Source organism: Euprymna scolopes, chromosome 18 (assembly GCF_053919585.1).
Source record: "Euprymna scolopes isolate OS-2025 chromosome 18, ASM5391958v1, whole genome shotgun sequence".
In the NCBI taxonomy this organism is placed as follows: domain Eukaryota; kingdom Metazoa; phylum Mollusca; class Cephalopoda; order Sepiida; family Sepiolidae; genus Euprymna; species Euprymna scolopes.
In genome coordinates, this window is record NC_136499.1 from 113172779 (window position 1) to 113192125 (window position 19347).

At 32.6% G+C, this 19347-nt stretch overlaps 1 protein-coding gene across 1 annotated transcript in view; it reads right to left on the bottom strand.

The window, feature by feature from the left end:
• LOC145297772 (uncharacterized) overlaps positions 1-19347 on the bottom strand; it is a 482067-nt gene that overhangs the window by 397724 nt on the left and 64996 nt on the right. The window contains exons 2-6 of the mRNA XM_080144017.1: positions 16523-16550; positions 12260-12341; positions 9724-9818; positions 3218-3436; positions 407-502 (exon numbers count right to left, since the gene is read on the bottom strand). Of these exons, the coding sequence (XP_080000143.1) occupies positions 407-502; positions 3218-3436; positions 9724-9818; positions 12260-12341; positions 16523-16550 (520 nt within the window). The remainder of the gene's footprint in view (positions 1-406; positions 503-3217; positions 3437-9723; positions 9819-12259; positions 12342-16522; positions 16551-19347) is intronic.

Sequence of the window (19347 nt, forward strand, 5' to 3'; positions counted from 1 at the left end):
GTAACGTCATCCCGACGTGGTAAAGAGATGAATAATCTGGTACAAAAGCATATTTAGGTATGTATTAATTTGGCACTTTTCTTTTATTAAAGTATATGGGGGGAAAGCCGTAAGGAAACTAATGTTTACTAGCACACCTTATTATCAATATAATTATATTTATTATCAATATAATTATATATATTATCAATATAATTATATATATTATCAATATAATTATATATATTATCAATATAATTATATATATTTTCAATATAATTATATATATTTTCAATATAATTATATATTATATTATATATTATAGCCAGATGCACGTAACACGTGAATACACGTTAATCCAATCAAGCCAATAACGCGAGAAGTTTTTATTTTTATTTCATGTATTATTGAAAGATGAATAACTTACGACAATTCTCTTCATCCGTCCCGTCTTGGCAGTCGTCTTTGCCGTCGCATTTTTGATTCGCCCCAATACATCGGCTGTTCCTACACATGAATGTACCTGTGAGAGAAATATTAAAATCAGTTACTTTAAACATCTGTTATCTATAAATCTCACGTGTCTGTTTAAATGTATGTATGTATGTATGTATGCATGTATGTCTGCCTAAAACTTTCGACGGAGGCGACTGATTTTCACGAGATCGGTTTCTTTTTTAAGCTTGAGCCTTCGGACGACAAATATAAAAAAAATTGGCTAAAAACATCAATTCCTTCACCCTCAACTGGACATTTTCTACAAGGAAAGGTCGCCTTTTTCACCGATATTTTTGAAAGTCACCACCTCTTTTCGATTGACTAGTCTTCATTAAAACCTTCGCCACTTCCGGTTTGGCGATGGACGCAACAGCAAAGACATCACGTTTTTTTTTGTTTTTTTTTTTCGCGTTCTTTTTCTCTTTTGTGGTGCGGGTTTGAGCCTGCCTGCCTACTGCCACTGCTTTTTTATTTTTATTTTCTTTTGCTCAACACACACCTCAAAACAACCGGGCAACGCCGGGCACCCATGCTAGTCATATATATAAGCAGTCATTTCCTGAACGAATTTAAAAAAACTATATGCCCTCGTAAAACTAATAAATATTTGAAAAAGCCATTCAAAAGAATCTGCATGCATTCATAAAGCTGAGTTTAACCTAATTAATAAACAAAAATAACGAAAACTATTTTTCGCGTACATGACGAAACGAAAATGTCATATTCCAAAAATCCCGTAAATTAATCAAGCAGTTCTTTTTACTAAGAAAATCAAATTTTGTGTGTAAGCGATAACATTGTGTCTTGATCTACCATATTTAATAGATAAAGAAAGACAACTCAATTCGAACTGCAGAGATAAAAATCAGCTTTGTAATGGCTACGGTTTACGATTAAAATCAGTAAAAATCTAATATATATATATATATATATATATATATATATATATATATATATATATGTGTGTGTCTGTGTCTCCATATTTTCCAACTCTTTTTCCTCTGAGACTAAAAGTCGCAGTGCAACGCAAGGGGCATCGAATGATTGGATGTTTTACAAACCATTCTTTTATGGTTCAAATAATTTTAAGGGGGCAAAAATGGCTTAAAATTGAAAAAAAAATCCTGTTATGCATTTCGTACATTCATCTTAGTTTATTTTTAATTTTAAATCAGTTCGTATGCGTATTACGTTGGTACTGTGGTAACGTCACCGGCTTTGAATGCTACAGCTGATTCTAGCTGATGATACCCAACTACTTTTTTTTACTTTGAAATCATGACTCAATAACAATATATATGAAATCTGGACGAATTAAAATATCATATTTAAGCGTATTTTACAACCAGCCAAAGCCGGGCACCTCCCCCCGCTAGTCGTAAAAAATAATTTTCTCTATATAATATATATTATTTATTTATTTTTTTAGAAATATGACATGTTCGTTCAGTGACTTTTTTTTAATATTTTTATTTTATTTTTTATTTCTTGATTAGGTTGGGCTCTGGACTTGCATTGAAATATAATATCGAAAAGAAAACAGACAGAACTCCTCTTCACTAGCGTCGCACTTCATACCAACAAATATCAGACTCGATTTTTCCTCTTAGCTGTCAAACATTCTTCTCTTTCACTCCTCTCCAATTCATCTTTTTTATATTGTTTGTATTTTCATTTTTCTTGGCGTGTTAATAAATGATGGAACGATTCCAATATTTTTCTTGATTCCGATACAATTACCGATTCCGTTTTTTTTTTTGTTGTTTTTTTTTAAGAATCTCTTAATATGCAGGTGTAAAGTTGTTATTTATTATTTTATTTTCTGATTACCGTAGAAACCCACGTATTGCATATAATACGTGGGTTTTTACGATAATCAGAATTTTTGTTTTTTAGTGTTGGGACGATTAATCGGATTCGGGAATCAGAAAAATCGTAACTTTTAGGGGTATTGGAATAGGAAAAAAAGATGCATATTTTCCGATGCCAAAAACGATTCTTTTAATTGTTTTTTTTTTTTTTTTTTTTGCTTATTTGATTTTGTTTAAACTAATCACTCCCGCTGCTGGTAATAATATTAAAATAGTAAATATTTATTGATTTTAAACTATCAGTAAATTTTAAATCTGTTGATCGACAAGTCTATTTTTACGTTTGGGAAAATATCCCCACATTTAACAAGTGCTTTTTTTACGGTACCAGGGGGAAAAATAACTCTATAATTAAATATTTAGAGATTTATAAAAAAATCGGAATCGGTAATTGTTTCGGAATCAAGAAAAATATAGGAATCGTCCCATCACTGATGCATATATTTTTGCAAACATACACTTTTGAAGAGAGCTTTAGATTTTAATCTTAGTGGCAATTAAATATCAAGAAATATTCATCATTTTATTCTTACAATTCCAACAATGGAAAATGAAGTTTAAACAAAACAAAGTAAAACATATTAACAATAAAAGGAATCGTTTTTGGTATTGGAAACTAGGAATTATATTTTCTAATCTCGATACAATAAAAAGCTCCGATTTTGCTGATTCCCGATTCTGAACAATCGTCCCAATACTAGTGTTTATACACAAATTAATACCGCATAAAAAGAATCCAGTTATAAACCTAAGTGCTTTATTTCTTTTCTTTTTTTTTCTCGATACTGTCATCTGATAAGTCATACAGATGCACTACCGCTTATGTGATTAGCTTTTTTCTATTACAAGAAATAGAATGGATCACTTACCGACCGTACATGCTGGTTTCTCGCAGACAAATGCTTTTTCGGCGTCACAATTTCCAAGTGCCCATTTGGGGTCGTTGTTTATATTTGTTTCATAAGAGCATTTCCCGTATTCCGAATTTGGATTGAAATAACTCCAGTAACCGTGCTTCGTGTCGGATTGTTCTCCATTGCTCCACTGGGCGTCCCCTGATGACTGCGGAACTTCAAGCAAAGAAAAGCCTAAAAAATAAAATTACAAGTTTGCTGAAGTTAAAAATAAAATAAAAATACAATTTTGCTTAAATTAAAAAGAAAATAATACAATTTTGCCTAAGTTAAAAATAATATAAAAATACAATTTTTGCTTAAGTTAAAAAAAAGTAAAAATGCAGTTTTGTTTAGATAAAAAGAAAAGAAAAATACAATTTTTGCTTAAGTTAAAAATAATATAAAAAGACAATTTTGCTTAAGTTAAAAACAAAATAAAAATACAGTTTTGTTTAAGTTAAAAATGAAATAAAAATACAGTTTTGTTCAAGTTAAAAATAAACTAAAAATACAATTTTGCTTAAGATAAAAATAAAATAAAAATACATTTTGCTTAAGTTAAAAATAATATAAAAATACAGTTTTGCTTAAGTTAAAAATAAAATAAAAATACAGTTTTTCTTAAGTTAAAAATAAAATAAAAATACAGTTTTTCTTAAGTTAAAAATAAAATAAAAATACACTTTTGCTTAAGTTATAAAGAAAATAAAAACAGTCTTTTCAAGGGTTAGACTTTATTCGTTTTGACAGTTTTAGTTACTTTTATATAGAGTAGGACTAATAGGGAGACCCGATGTTGCCTGGGATTGAATGAGAATCAACGAATGTTCCACACTTTCAATGGGGACATCCCATGATGACTTGGGAAACTCAAAAAAGGAAACTATTAAACGAACAAAATTACAAATTTTAAAATATTACTTTATTCATCAATTAATTCTTAATCCATCAGATTTTAAACAACTTCGTTCCCTCGGTTAAATATTTGGACACATTTAAAAACATCTTGTAAATAGTAAATTCTACCACATATTTACAGTGACACACAAGATCCGGTTAAATCACTGAAGATAAGAGACGTTGAGCCTAGTCGTTTGTAGTTTTTTTTTTAATAATAGACTAGCCTGGTTGCCCGGCGTTTTCCGGGTGTTTGTGGGTGTGTATTGAGCAAAAAAAAAAATTGTGGGCGAGCGGAAAAGAAAGGGTGTTGGTTGAAAAAAAAACAAGAAAAAAAGTGGTCGTAGGCAGGCAGGCTCGAACCCGTACCGCGAAGGAGGAAAAGAAAGTGACCCCCCCCCCCAAAAAAACCCCCCAAAAACCGTAACGCGTTAGCCTTTGTGCCCATTGCCAAAACCGGCAATGACGTAGGTTTAAACTAAGGCTAGACAATCGAAAAGAGGTGATGGCTTCCCAAAATATCGGCGAAAAAAGTTACCCCTCCCTGTAGAAAAGTGCCCAGTTGAGGGTGAAGCAATTAATGCTTTTGGCCAATTTTTCGATATGTATCGTCCGAGGGGTTAAGCTTCAAAATGATACCGATCATGTAAAAATCTGTCGCCTCTGTCGAAAAGTTTTGCGAGACACACAAACTCGCATACATACATACATACATACATACCTACATACATACATACATACATACATACATACATACATACATACATTTAAACAGACAGGTGAGATTTATATTATAGATGACTAAACTTGATTTTTTTTATATTATTGGGAGATACGTATCTTCGAATTATATTTTTTGAGAACATTTTCATCAGTTTTTGAGTTTTTATGTAGCTGGTTGCGGTAAAATATGTAAACAGGTTGAGGGTTATTTTCTTGTTTAATATTAGCAGTTGCTAATTGTTTAATTTGTTTATCCACAAGACTTTGGAAACTGGTTGTTGATTAGGACCCGTTTTATATTTCTTTTAGTTCACTAAAAAATATTTTTTTTGTTTGTTTGAAGAAACCACTTTCGCGCGATGTATAAGATCTTTCTTTTATTGTTGCGATTTTGTAGCGAAACGAATATTCGCGTTTGTAGCGATGTAGTTTTTTTTTTTTTTTTTTTAATTCATCGTTACTGGAATCGATAAGAACATCCAAAAACGGGATTTTGTTATTAGTATATTGTGCATAGGTAAAGGTAAGGACTGAATTAGTTTGGAGGGGTCACTATTAGAGGATACCAGAGATGATAATCAAAAAGTCCAAATTAAGTTTTCAAGTTAAAAGCTTCTATAAACTTAAAGCGAAAATTAATAATTATGTAACCTTCAAATTGAACTATGGCCAACTGGCTGGAACATTTTTCTTTCTCCTGTTTTTATGTTTTCGTTTAATTATGTAGCAATCTAAACCAAACAAAGAAGCTTAACGTAACCATAATGGGAAATAGAGCTTATCTCAGAAGTACACAATTAAGACTGAAAATGATATTTTTGACGAATTTATTGTTCGACAGGATATTCAAATAAGATGTATTGAAATTTCCTTAATCTACGGAGTTTCAAGGGAATGCGTTCTTCTCATCAGAGGAAACGAATATTTTAGCGAAGCTATGAATTTGATGGTACTAGCATGAATTGAAACTTCACAACTATGCAAATGCTAATGCAAAAAAAAAAAAAAAAAATTACAAAGCGTTCATGAAATCGGACAAAAGAAATTAAAGAATAAAAATTTAAAAAAAAGTGAATTAAAAACCAAAAATTAAAAAATCCACACGAAAGGATATGGAGAGGTTAAGTATTTTCAAAACGAAAAGATGGGAACATTGCCTCTTGTGATCATTTCGTGTGTGTGTGTGTGTGTGTGTGTGTGTGTGTGTGTGTGTGTGTGTGTGTGTGTGTGTGTGTGTGAGTGTTGGTGCGTGAGTGTGTGTGTGTGTATGAATGTGTGTGTAAGTGTGTGTATGTGTGAGTGCGTGTGTGTGTGTGAGTGTGTGTGTATGTGTGTGTGTGTGAGTGCGTGTGTATGTGTGAGTGCGTGTGTATGTGTGAGTGGTTGTGTGTGAGTGTGTGTATATGTGTGAGTGTGTGTGTGTGAGTGCATGTGTGTGTATGAGTGTGTGTATGTGAGTGTGTGTATGTGAGTGTATGTGTGTGTAGGTGAGTGTGTGCGTATGTGTGTGTGAGTGTGTGTGTATGTGTGTGTGAGTGCGTGTGTGTATGACTGTGTATATGTGTGTATGTGTGTGTGAATGTGTATGTGAGTGTGTGTGTGAATGTGTGTGAGTGTATGCGTGTGTGTAAGTATGTGAGTATGTGTGTGTGAGTGTGCGTTGCGCGCGTGTGTGTAAAGCGAAGTTGATCCTGGTCAATATTCAAAATAGATACTCATTTGGGTATACCGGGTGCTATATGTGCTTTCTGGTTATCTCAGCATTGTTTCCAATCGTCCTGAATTCCTTCTTGCCGCTGGAAATGCCTACTCAGCAGAAGTGAGGTTAGAGATTGTGCAACCGTTGCTTCGCAATTACACGCGCATCCACCTTCACAGGGGCTATGGAATAGTAAATTTGATGCAGTGCAAATATAGGAGTCACAATTTCCTCTTCATCAAACAAGTTCAATGCGAGTAATAATAGGGAAGCAACTAATTGAGTGGCAGATCACTCTCAGGGAAATGAATAAAGTGGGTTTTTTTTTTCTATTAAAATAATTGTACTTTTAGGCCGTAACATAAAGAAGTTTAAATTCTCTATGATTTTTTTTATGTATTAGCATAAACGCATACATGGCATGAAGCCACGTTATTTAAGGAGATAAAAAACGCTCCCTAAAAATAAAAATATCTAAGGATTAGTGTAAGATAAATAGAAAACAATAATTCCTCCCCACAAACATCGCTCATGGGAAGTGAGAACTAAAATACAAAGCAAGAAAATCGGGAATGACATGTGTTCTTCAGTAATGTCTAATTTATACTTCGCCTCCTTTGTTCCAGCCCGTTTAATTCATTGGTTTAGTGGTCTTCATCAATCCACTACTTTGATGCTTCGGTATAACACAGTTTCATATTTCAGTAGTTTCTTTCCAAAAACTGCTACTGTGGATCTCTTTTCTTGCTGAATGTTTTCTTCATATCCATAAGCGTTGACTTTTCCAGACGGTCTTCGTCGGTCTTTGCATTAACAAGAACAAGGTAAACCAACGCACACACATACACAATGCCACGCTGCCAAATACTCACATAGTATATTATTTGCACTAGGAATATGTTGATTTGTGAGTACTAACTCAAATTTCTTTATCAAACGCGTGTATATACTAATATATTTACTACCATGTAAATAACTTTTTATATACTTATATCTTTGTATCAAAATATTTTGTTATAACATTTTATGTTTCTCAATTTTACATTTATAAAACTGTGTTAATGTTTTTAATTACCACTTGCCAACGGGTGACTCTTCTAATTTCTCACTGTTTGATTTAATTCCATTTGATATGCATGCGCGTCTTCTGTTTTCTTCCTTCGGTAAAAACAATTTGTACAGACAATTTATATTTATTGTTAATGTGGTACTTGGCAAGACACCAAGGCGCAATCGTCGTTTCAAATAGATATACCAAGGTCAGGGTCTATGCCATAAGTCATTTTGTCATATTAAAATCCGGTTAAAAACTTAGAAAAATCTCTCATCATTTTTTTTTTTTTTTTACTCATTTCCTTTTTTAATATGATTTGTTAGTGATTGCACGTGAAACTTTAAAATTATCACGAAAAAAAAAATGTATTATTCAAAGTTTTTGTGAGGAGATGAGTCACGTATACATTCAATTTGATAGTAAAACGATCTCCAAATCGAAGCGAATGGAACCGGTATTAACCTTTACAAATAACGAGTTCAAACGTTTATTATATTTGTGAGAACACGAGCTGCTCTCGCTCGACAGCATTGCTGATTCAAACGATGTTACCGTTTTGATTTGCGACTACTAACTCAAAGTTCTTTATCAAATGCGTGTTCATACTTTAGATTTGGTTGGTTGGTTGGTTGTTTTTGTTTTACGGCATATCAACCCTTTTCGGGTTATTTAATGCCGAATCCAAAGATTTTGAAGAAAAATTTTTTTAATAGAATATCTTTGTTGTTTTTTTTTTGTTTTTTTTTTACATAGGCATCACCACATTATCAAGGCCAAGAGGCCACTCAAGGATAAGGGTTAAAGAGTGTACAGTAGAAATTGGACAATATAGTAATCATTAGTAATGAAAATTTGGTAAATTTGATAACTTATATGGAACGGCTCATCAAAAACTTATTTACGTTAGACTTGAACACAACCATATTGTAGTCAGCCGGAAAGCAGGAAAACGGAAGACAATTCCACAGGCGTGCAGTTCTAAGAAAGAAGCGTTGTTCATGGAATCTACGTTTAGGTTTAGGCACAGATAAAGAGTTTTTATTTAACCCATAGTTGGGACCCTAACAGGTACTACCACTCCGGGTCAGAGTGGACCTGGGAGCAATGGTAATTAAAGGGTGGCTCCACACTCCCCAAAGCCCACAAGCTGGGGCCTCACCACTGGATATAGTTTAAGGTCATATCTAGGACCCCCATTGAGGGACTTTTACCCTGTGCAGGGGGGGGCAGTCTGCGTATTCTAATGCCCCACCGACAAGGCGCATACTTTAGACATTTACTAACATGAAAATAACTTTTATGTGCTTACTAGCAGAGAAATCCCGACGTTGCCCGGGATTGAATGAGGATTAACGAATGTTGCACACTTCCAATGTTGCACACTTCCAATGATGACTTTTTTCAAACTAGAACATTTGTCTTTGCATTAAGATTCTCTTATTATCTTTCGCTTCTTTTATCGAGTGAGGTTCTTTCTCAGTACAACAATTTTTTCTGTTGAGAATGGAAAGAATCATTAAAAAATTCGCACATTTTTGTAAAGCTTTTGAGTGACGTAAAAAAGGGTATCGCGATAAACCCGTTTTTTTTTCAGTTGCCATGATTAGAGTAATAAATTAAATTTTATTTTTCAAAAAAATGTTTGTTTTAATGTCTTCGTTTAATTTCAAGCTTGCTTTTAATTTCCTTTTACATTTTACAGATCAACGGATTATTTAAAACAAACATTAACTTTATAGGTTATGGGCCCAGTAATTTTGGGGGTTTTAACTTTGCGAGTTATAGACCCAGTAGCTTTTTGGGTAATGAACCCAGTAACTTTGCGGGTTATGAGTCCAGTCACTTTGCGGATTATGGGTGCAATAACTTTGCGGGTTATAGGGCCCAGTAATTTTATGGGTTATGGGCTCAGTAGTTTGTGGGTTATGGGTCCAGTAACTGTGCGGGTTATGAGCCCATTAACTTTTCGGGCTATGGACACAGTAACTTTACAGATTATGGGCCCTGTTTTGAGTGACGTCACAAATGATGTTGCGCTAACCTCGTTCTTATCAGCTATTATCTTGGTCAGAGTGATAATAGTAAATTTGGTCATAACAAACTTACCGATCCAATACTCGGAAAGTCCATTCTTTACAGCTTCGGCTGCAATCTCCTTATTGACCCAATAATCGGGAATTCTCACTAATTCGGATGTGAAGCTGGAAGAAAGAAAAGCAAAAAGATTGATAAGAAACGTTTGTCTCGTGTATATTACGGTCATTATTTCCCCCTCTATCTCTATCTCTCTTTCTTTCTCACTCTATCTCCCTATCTCTCTATATATAATATACAAGCAGGCCGCCTGGCATTGCCCAGTCGTAAAATACGCTGAAATATGATATTTTAATTAATGCACATTTCCTATTTATTATTATATTATATTGAACCAAGTGTACATTAGTAATGATTTAAAAAAAAAAATCACTCGTGCGCCACCACTGAGAATCGAAACTAAAACGTTTAGCTTACGATTTACTTTTTCCTTTCACTTTAATGACTGTACTATGAAGACATGTTTACTGGGAAGCTAAGAATTAAAACATGAACCAATAGCTATTACGTTACGCATGCATATTCATAATGATGTCGTTCAACCTTCCATTTCTTTCATTTCCACACTTTTGCGCCGATTTTCTCTGGCTAAAAACAAAATATCAAGTTTCTCATGGGTTTGAATACCTTATATATTAAGTTTCATGTCTGTAGACCAAAAACTGACAGAGGAGTTTGGTAGGCAAAATTTTTAAACAAAAATATATACGCATGCATAAATATATATAGAAAGATTTGTGTTTACTATAAGCTTTTTACGCAAATATTACGGAAGTATAAATTATGTAGAATTTCTGCATGAATATAATTACACGTAATAGTTAACTAAAGATGATCATTCCATAAGAAAACCGAAATAACTAATAGGAAATTAATTGAAATGAATGTTTAAAAGAATATGCAAATTAGCTAGATCTTTTGCAGATGAATGCGATTCAACGACCCATATATAACAAAGTTGTATTTTTTTTTAAACCAATACAAAAAAAGGTATATTAATTTTTATTTATTGTGGCTTATTATTCTCATCTTTATTAGTTTTTGTTTCACGACGTTTCGACCAACTATTCCTCTGGCCTTCGTCAGATGGTAACCGCGGCGGATAGGAACTTCGAATCTCCTAACTGCATTCTCAACAATCACTGTCATCCGTAGTTGTCGCCTCACCAGGTTTTGGGCAAGTAAGCCTCTGGCTGGCTTTGGTTAGGATTACCATCTTACGAAGGTCAGAGGAATAGTTGGCCGAAACGTCGTGAAACAACAACTAATAAAGATGAGGATAATAGTCCTCAATAAATAAATTAATATAAATAATACTCATCTCAATAATGAATTCCAATTAAAATAATATAGAAAAAAAGGGTATGTAATATAAATTTCAATAAACAAATAAACAAAAAAGCCAAATGTAAAGGAGTGTAAGTACAGGATCCCAAAAATCCTATGGAGAATTGGAAAATAGGTTCAGAAAGACTGGTGGACAGGAACTCTGCTACAAGGATGTGATAAAGCGCCTTTTAAAGGCATATAAGCATATTACAGTCCATCAAATTGTAATTTTGTTTACCATTTTGATAATCAATTGTAACAGATGAACTAGTATATGCTTAGCAAATGACTTTGAGAATAAATAAATACGTTTGTGTCTGCTCCTTTTTACGTCATACCCTTAAGAAAAAACATACATACATACATATATATACACATACATATATACATACGCACACACACATACACACACATATATATACACATACACACATATATACATGCACTCACACATATATACATGCACAAATATATATATATATACATACATACATACACATACTTATATATGTGTATATGTATATCTGTATATGTGTGTGTGTGTGTGTGAAGGTTTCACAAATAATAGAAACATCTTGTTTTCATCATACACACATATATACATGCACTCACACATATATACATGCACAAATATATATATATACATACATACACATACTTATATATGTGTGTATGTATATCTGTATATATATATGTGTGTGTGTGTGTGTGTGTGTGTGAAGGTTTCACAAATAATAGAAACATCTTGTTTTCATCATTTTTTAAACCAGTACACACACACACACACACACACACACACACACATATATATATATATATATATATATATATATATATATATATATATATATATATATATATATATATATATATATATATACATACACAGGGTGACCCACAAAAAAACAAAAAACATAGAAAGTATATCTAGAACATATGTTGTAGAACGGAGATTAAAAGGCCAAAGACCCTAATGTTTTGATGTTATGTTTTTAATATAATAAACTAGTTATGACCAACGTTTTATTTCATTCGAACAAAACACTAAGAAACGGGGGCCAATTAGAGTTGGGGACCGTTTTTTCGGGTCACCCTATATATATATATATATATATATATATATATATATATATATATATATATATATATATATATATATATATATATATAGGGTGACCCGAAAATATATATATTCTCTGAGGATAAGTATTGAGTGTACCTTTTGCAATACTCGTTCGCAATATCCCACGCCACTTTTGTGTTGATAGATTTGTAGCAAGTGTAGTTGATATTCGTCCATCCTGCAAAGAAAAAAAGATTGAATATATATATATTAATATTACTTTGTGTAACTATGATTTCTAGAGTAAAATGCAAAGGTATTAATGCATATGATTAAAAGTGTTTAGCACGTTTAGCTATTGCACGAGGGCTTACATTTGATTAGCTTGTTTTCGTCATGTGACACGATACAGATTTGAAGTTAGAACTATAACAAAGGATACTTTAAAGTGAACTCGCATGTAACGTATAGTCCGGATGTTTGAGGATTGCCTTTCTTTGTATCAAAGTGGCTGATGCAGGTGCGCGACAAAACATACATTTTATATGACAGAAAATTTATTAAAACTGTAAAAACACATATAGAAAGTAGTAGAAAATCCAAAACTTAATATTTATTAACAATGAGAGATTGAGTAGAAAAAGTGTAGATACCAGAGCAAAGTAGATAGCAACCGTATGGACACGTGCTTCGTCGATAACAAGTACCACGTAGCAAACAAGGCAAAGATAGATTTTTTTTTTTACATGGGGGTCACCACTTATGAAGGCCCGGAGGCCACTCAGGGATAAGGGTTATTGCGTGTACAGTAATCAATGAGATAGTATTGTAGTAATCATTAGTATTGGAGATTTGATAGAGTGTCTTACTCAAGGAGGCCCTTTGTCAGGAATTTGTTTGTGTTGGATTTGAAGACATCCAAGTTGTAGTTAGGTGGGAAACAGGCGAACGGAAGAGAGTTCCACAATCGTGCACTTCTGAGAAAGAAGCTCTGCTCATGGAATCTACGTTTGGATTTAGGCACAGATAAAGAGTGGGGAAAATTATTGACAGTAGTTTCAGCCAGACGGGTGTTTCTCGTGAAAGATTGGCGAGGGGGGGACGAGAGATTGGAGCTCAGACGAGCACTTGCCATGGAAATAACGATAAAACAAAGACATGCTCGCAACGTCTCTTCTGCGGGAGAGAGGCTGCAGGGAAGAGAAAAGAGCATCCCCCACCAAACCACGAAGTCTATTTTGTACTCTGTCAAGGCAGGATAGGCTAATTCTAATAGAGTATCAATTTCATATTTATTTATTTGCGGACTGTTATTCCCATCTTAATAGTTGCTGTTATTGTTTCTCCACGTTTTGGTTATTCCTCTTGTTAACCACGGCGGGATAGGAATGCTGAGTCCCTTAACTTGGGGCGCGTGGCGCAGTGGATATAGGCGTTGAGTCTCTACGGTTCCAGCTGAGCATTATCCGATGATAGCGGTTTCAATCCTACCCTAAACAAACCAGAGGATTAGTTGGCGAAACAACAACAACTATGGAAGGCAGTAATGACTAAGAATACAGTTAAGAGACTCAGCAGTCATATCCCGTCGCAGTTAATCAGAGGAATAGTTAGGCGGAACGTGGCGAAACAACAAGAGTCATGAAGATGAGGATAACAGTCCGAAAATAAATAAATAAATAAATTACTCGTCTCAAAGGATTCTAATAAAATGATATATATTAATTTCATGTAACAAGACATTGTCGATATCAGCTTACATAGCCTTGTGCCAAACTTAATGTATGTAGGCATAAATTGTCATATAATACATTGAGACACCTGGTAGTGCTACTAGTGTGATAATCGATTGATCACAAGTTCGTGTGTATACTGATATTGCTTAGGAAGATGAAAATAAGAACGTAAAACTTTTCAATAGTGGATATAAATTAAAAAAAAAACTAAATTAATCTTTAACTAGCAGGCCGCTCGGCGTAGCCCAGTCGTAAAATGCGTATAAATATATTTTAATTAATACGGAAACGGAAACGTGAAAATGCGAGTATTATGTTTTTTTTTAAACAGTTCACATCTTGCAAGTAATAATATTAAAAAATACTCCAGCTGAGATTAAAACCAAAAACAAAAGACAACGAGTCACGTACGATAGCCATTAGTCTACCTTGACACGAATTTTATAAAGTGTTTTCAAACATACTTTTTTCTGAACATAAAGAAGCTGCCATGTATCACGGCCACGCATGCGCATTCGTGAAACAGTTGAGAAAGAGATAAAAATCTGATGACTCAAGTACAAATTTCTCAATTTTTAGGCCCTTAGAACCCTTTCTTTCCAGATGAAAATAGATCCAAAAGTTTTCCATGTGTATGAATGCCATATATATATATATATATATATATATATATATATATATATATATATATATATAGTCAAAATAATACGATTCGGTAACCGAAACATGCATAACCAAGCAGATAAACCGGTAATAAAAAATAAAGCATATATATATATATATATATATATATATATATATATATATATATATATATATTTAAATTTCAAGTCTTTAGATCAAAACTTCGTTGAGTATATGGGTTGAGAAGTGTCCTCGCACACACATTCTCACTTTTATAGATATATAAATTTAGCAATTAAGCATTTTTAAATTTTGCAATTAAGCATTTTTAAATTTAGCAATTTAGCATTTTTAAATTTAGCAATTAAGCATTATTAAATTTAGCAATTTAGCATTTTTAAATTTAGCAATTAAGAATTTTTAAATTTAGCAATTTAGCATTTTTAAATTTAGCAATTAAGCATTATTAAATTTAGCAATTTAGCATTTTTAAATTTAGCAATTTAGCATTTTTAAATTTAGCAATTTAGCATTTTTAAATTTAGCAATTAAGCATTTTTAAATTTAGCAATTTAGCATTTTTAAATTTAGCAATTTAGCATTTTTAAATTTAGCAATTTAGCATTTTTAAATTTAGCAATTTAGCATTTTTAAATTTAGCAATTTAGCATTTTTAAATTTAGCAATTTAGCATTTTTAAATTTAGCAATTTAGCATGTTTAAATTTAGCAATTTAGCATTTTTAAATTTAGCAATTTAGCATTTTTAAATTTAGCAATTAAGCATTTTTAAATTTAGCAATTAAGCATTTTTAAATTTAGCAATTTAGCATTTTTAAATTTAGCAATTAAGCATTTTTAAATTTAGCAATTTAGCATTTTTAAATTTAGCAATTTAGCATTTTTAAATTTAGCAATTAAGCATTTTTAAATTTAGCAATTTAGCATTTTTAAGCGCATCAAAATGTACAAAACTTAAATAAATCCGAGATAATTTTTAGATTCAATATTCATATGTTTATGCCTCACTTTGTAAAGTTTATAAAAGTGCACTTTGAAAATTTACAAATTTCAAATTAAATCTTGTCCAAATTTAATCTTGTCCAAAGTCGTCTGGCTCCGCGATTAAATGACGAGTTACGTATCGAGTTAACATTTTATACGATGGCGTAAATGCATAACTTGGCATAAAGCTCAGAAAGAAGAGGAGGAGAATCCCAGAGAAAAAGAAGAAAAGACACGTGGAGATTGGGATGTTATGCTCAACAAGTACGCTGGTCTCTTCCCTTACTCCTTCTAAACGAGCTGGCCGGCCTGGCAACTGTGTCTAATTCAGTATATTCAGAACTAGCTATATGTGGTACCATGTATTGAGAATCGTCTGAAAAAATATTTTTTAAAGTGTAAATTTGCTTACCTGATTGGCACTGAAAACTAATTGAAAGAGAATGAATGGAAAAAAAGAAAAAGAAAAAAATATTTGTTCGAACTCCTGGTTTTCCACGACTAAATTCAACTGTAATTTCTATGGTCCGTTTTTTTTCTCTCTCCCTCTCTCTCTCTCTCTCTCTCTCTCTCTCTCTCCCTTTCTCTCTCTCTCTCTCTCTCTCTCTCTCTCTCTCTCTCAGCCGTCGAAAAACTAACTGCCTGTCGTGCTTCCAACTCGTTCTTTTCATAACAGTTTCTAGCCTCTTAGGAAAATTAATGCCCTATGTATATAACTGAACCTTCTACAAACGAAGATCTTTTATTTCTCTTTATTTCCTAGATTCCGTCACCCGACAGGAAAGAAAGATGCGCACCCGTTTATGTAAGTCACTTTCTTCATTACTTTAACCTCGTAATTCATTTCTACCACAGAGAAGAAAAAGGGTAAAGACACGTGGAGATTGGGAAGTTACGATCGACAAGCGCGCCATTTTCTCCCCTTACTCTTTCTAAAGCGAGCTGGCCGGGCTGGCAAGTGTGTTTAATGCAGTATATTGAGAGTCAGCTATGTTTGGTGCCATGTATTCAGAGCCGTGCGAAAAAAATATTTTTAAAAGTGTAAATTTGCTTACCTGATTGGCACTGGAAGTCAATTACGTCCTAAAAAAGAAAAAGAAAGAAAGAATATGTCAAGGTCGGTAAATCATAATAATCAGTAGTGATCCAAAATCTGCGATTAATTTTGACCTAGATACCTCAACACTATACTTCCTACCTACCTTTGTCCTTCAAACTAACCCTCGCTTTCCAGGGTTAAAATCACACACGGTAATATATTTGTATTTTTATTTTTATTTTTTTTATACAAAACGAATGAACCTTGATTTTGGGGTACTTGTGCACGTTTGCTACCGTGCTGAAAAAATAACGTTGTTATTTCGAAAGCCGTTCTTAACATGGGGAGAGGAGTGTGTTTTGTAATTATTCTGTGATTTCACCTAAAAATTTAAAAAAAAAAAAAAAAAGATATCGCGAAACTTAAATTTAACTTGAAAAAAAAAACTATTAAAAAAAAAGCGCGGTAACAAAAGTGCATAAGCATCGATCTTTGTTTCAGTTGTTGCGTCTGATGAAGCGGATCTCTATGAATTGAGTTCCACTGAAACATGCCTGCACATATGTAACCAAAGCTGTAAGCGAGGCTCGTGTTGGTTTGTTTGTAAATAAACTAGCACCTCGAGCACTGTATAAGCGAATGTTTATTTAATGGACATTTGATGAGCTCGTTTAGGATCACCGATTAATGGTCCAGTGGTTAGAACTGCCGACTATCAACGCGATGGTTGTAGCTTCAATCCACGTCTAGGGAAAGGTGCTAATCTAGCCGCACCGATGAGTTGTGATGCAACGAAACAGTACTGCGCGTAGTTGAGTATATATATATATATTTATATATATATGTATATACATATATATATATATATATATATATATATATATATATATATATATATATATATATATATAAAGCTGAACATGTGTGTGTGTCTGGTCACGAATAGGCTCCTATATGGTTGACTATTATAGAAAACTGATCCCATATAATGATAGAAGATGTATCGAGGCACAGGAATGAATACGTTTGATCTGGCATAATGATGATTCATTAAAATTGTGGGGTCTGCGTTCGCACCTGGTCCACAAAGTATGGAAATAAAAATTAAAAAATTAAAAAAAAAAACGTTTAAAAGTGCTTTTGATATATATAATAATACTTAGATGTACATAATAATACTTTATTAAATATGTTTTAACTTAAATAAGGATGGTATAATAAAATTGCGTGTTCTGCGTTCGCACCTGGTCTCCATAGGATGGAAATAGGCACAAACTTTAATAAAGACTTTTTATATCTATCTGCGTAAGTATAATTTGATAATTATGTTTCAGTTTGAAGAAATATTGTATAATAAATTTATGGGGTGTTCGTTCGCGCCTGACCTCCATAGAATGGAAATATGTCACAAAGTTTAACAAGGTTTTTTTAATATAGATCCACAGAATATTGTGATAAGTGTTTCAGTGTGAACAGGTATGGTATAATAAATTATGCGGTTTATCTATTTTGCTTTGGTTTGATACCCCCAAATTCGAAGCTATCTCTTTAAAACACTTCCTTTTCATAACCTATCATACTTTAAAAAATCAGAGTTCATTTTCTGTAGGCTGTTTTTGAATCCAGTCATATGCAACTCTACATCTGCAATGAGAAGGTACATGCATTCGAATCTAATCAACCCCGTTAAGACATTGACCTTAATGAGTCATGTCTGTCATCGTCTCTGTAAGTCACCTAAGTACATATGAGAGGATACTTAATACAGTTCATGAATATTGAAACGGCAATCATCTGAGAAGATGCTACAATAATCATGTATATATATATATATATATATATATATATATATATATATATATATATATATACATAGTCATATATATACATACATATACATATAGATATATACATATATATACATAGTCATATATATACATATACATATATACATATATACATATATATACATATACATATACATACATATACATATGCATATATATATGTATATTAGGCACCTCTAAAACTGGGGGGGGCAGGTCAGTACTTTTTGACGGACCGTCTTTTTATATATCTACCAAAAATCAGGTAATTATCCGATCAATACGAAATTTTCAGCGATTATTAGGAGAAGAATGAACTTTATAACAGTGTACTTATTTTTCATAAACGATATTTATATATATATATTTTTTGCTTACAAAACCCCCCCCTTGTTTTGAAGTGGGAACAAATATGCTTAAAATAATCATCTGAAACTGAAATCAACATATTGTGTTGTTGTAAGGGACAGAATTATAGATTAAAAAAAAAAAAATTGTTTGCATACCTTATTTTGACGTCTGAATATCAGAACTTCGATTGTGTTTAATTATCCCGCTTTTGAGTTTTGAAGTGTGAAATTCGGTGAATATGTTAAGTAAAATAATTAATTTAAGTTAAGCAAAACAAAAAAAAATTTTTTTTAATATTTATACGAAAAAAGCTATTTTAAAATTTTTGATAAATAAATTAACAATTTTTTTTTAGCGAGCCGAATAATGCATGACCATTATTAAACAGGGCATGCTTTGAATAATCGATACCAAAAAAAAAATTCGATAAATATTGTGCCCTTTGTGTTAAAAATAGCATCATTTTTTTCGATCCCGTTTGAAAACGTTTGCCGCCTTTCGACTACGGTGGACCAAACGCGCTGAAATAATTTTTTTTTATTCTGCTTTAAATTGCCCGCCCCCCCATTTTGGGGAGCCTGGCCCCCACACACATACACATTAAAAACCAAACGCATACAAATGGTCACCCATCTGGTACAGGCCAGCCTCAGCTTAATAATAC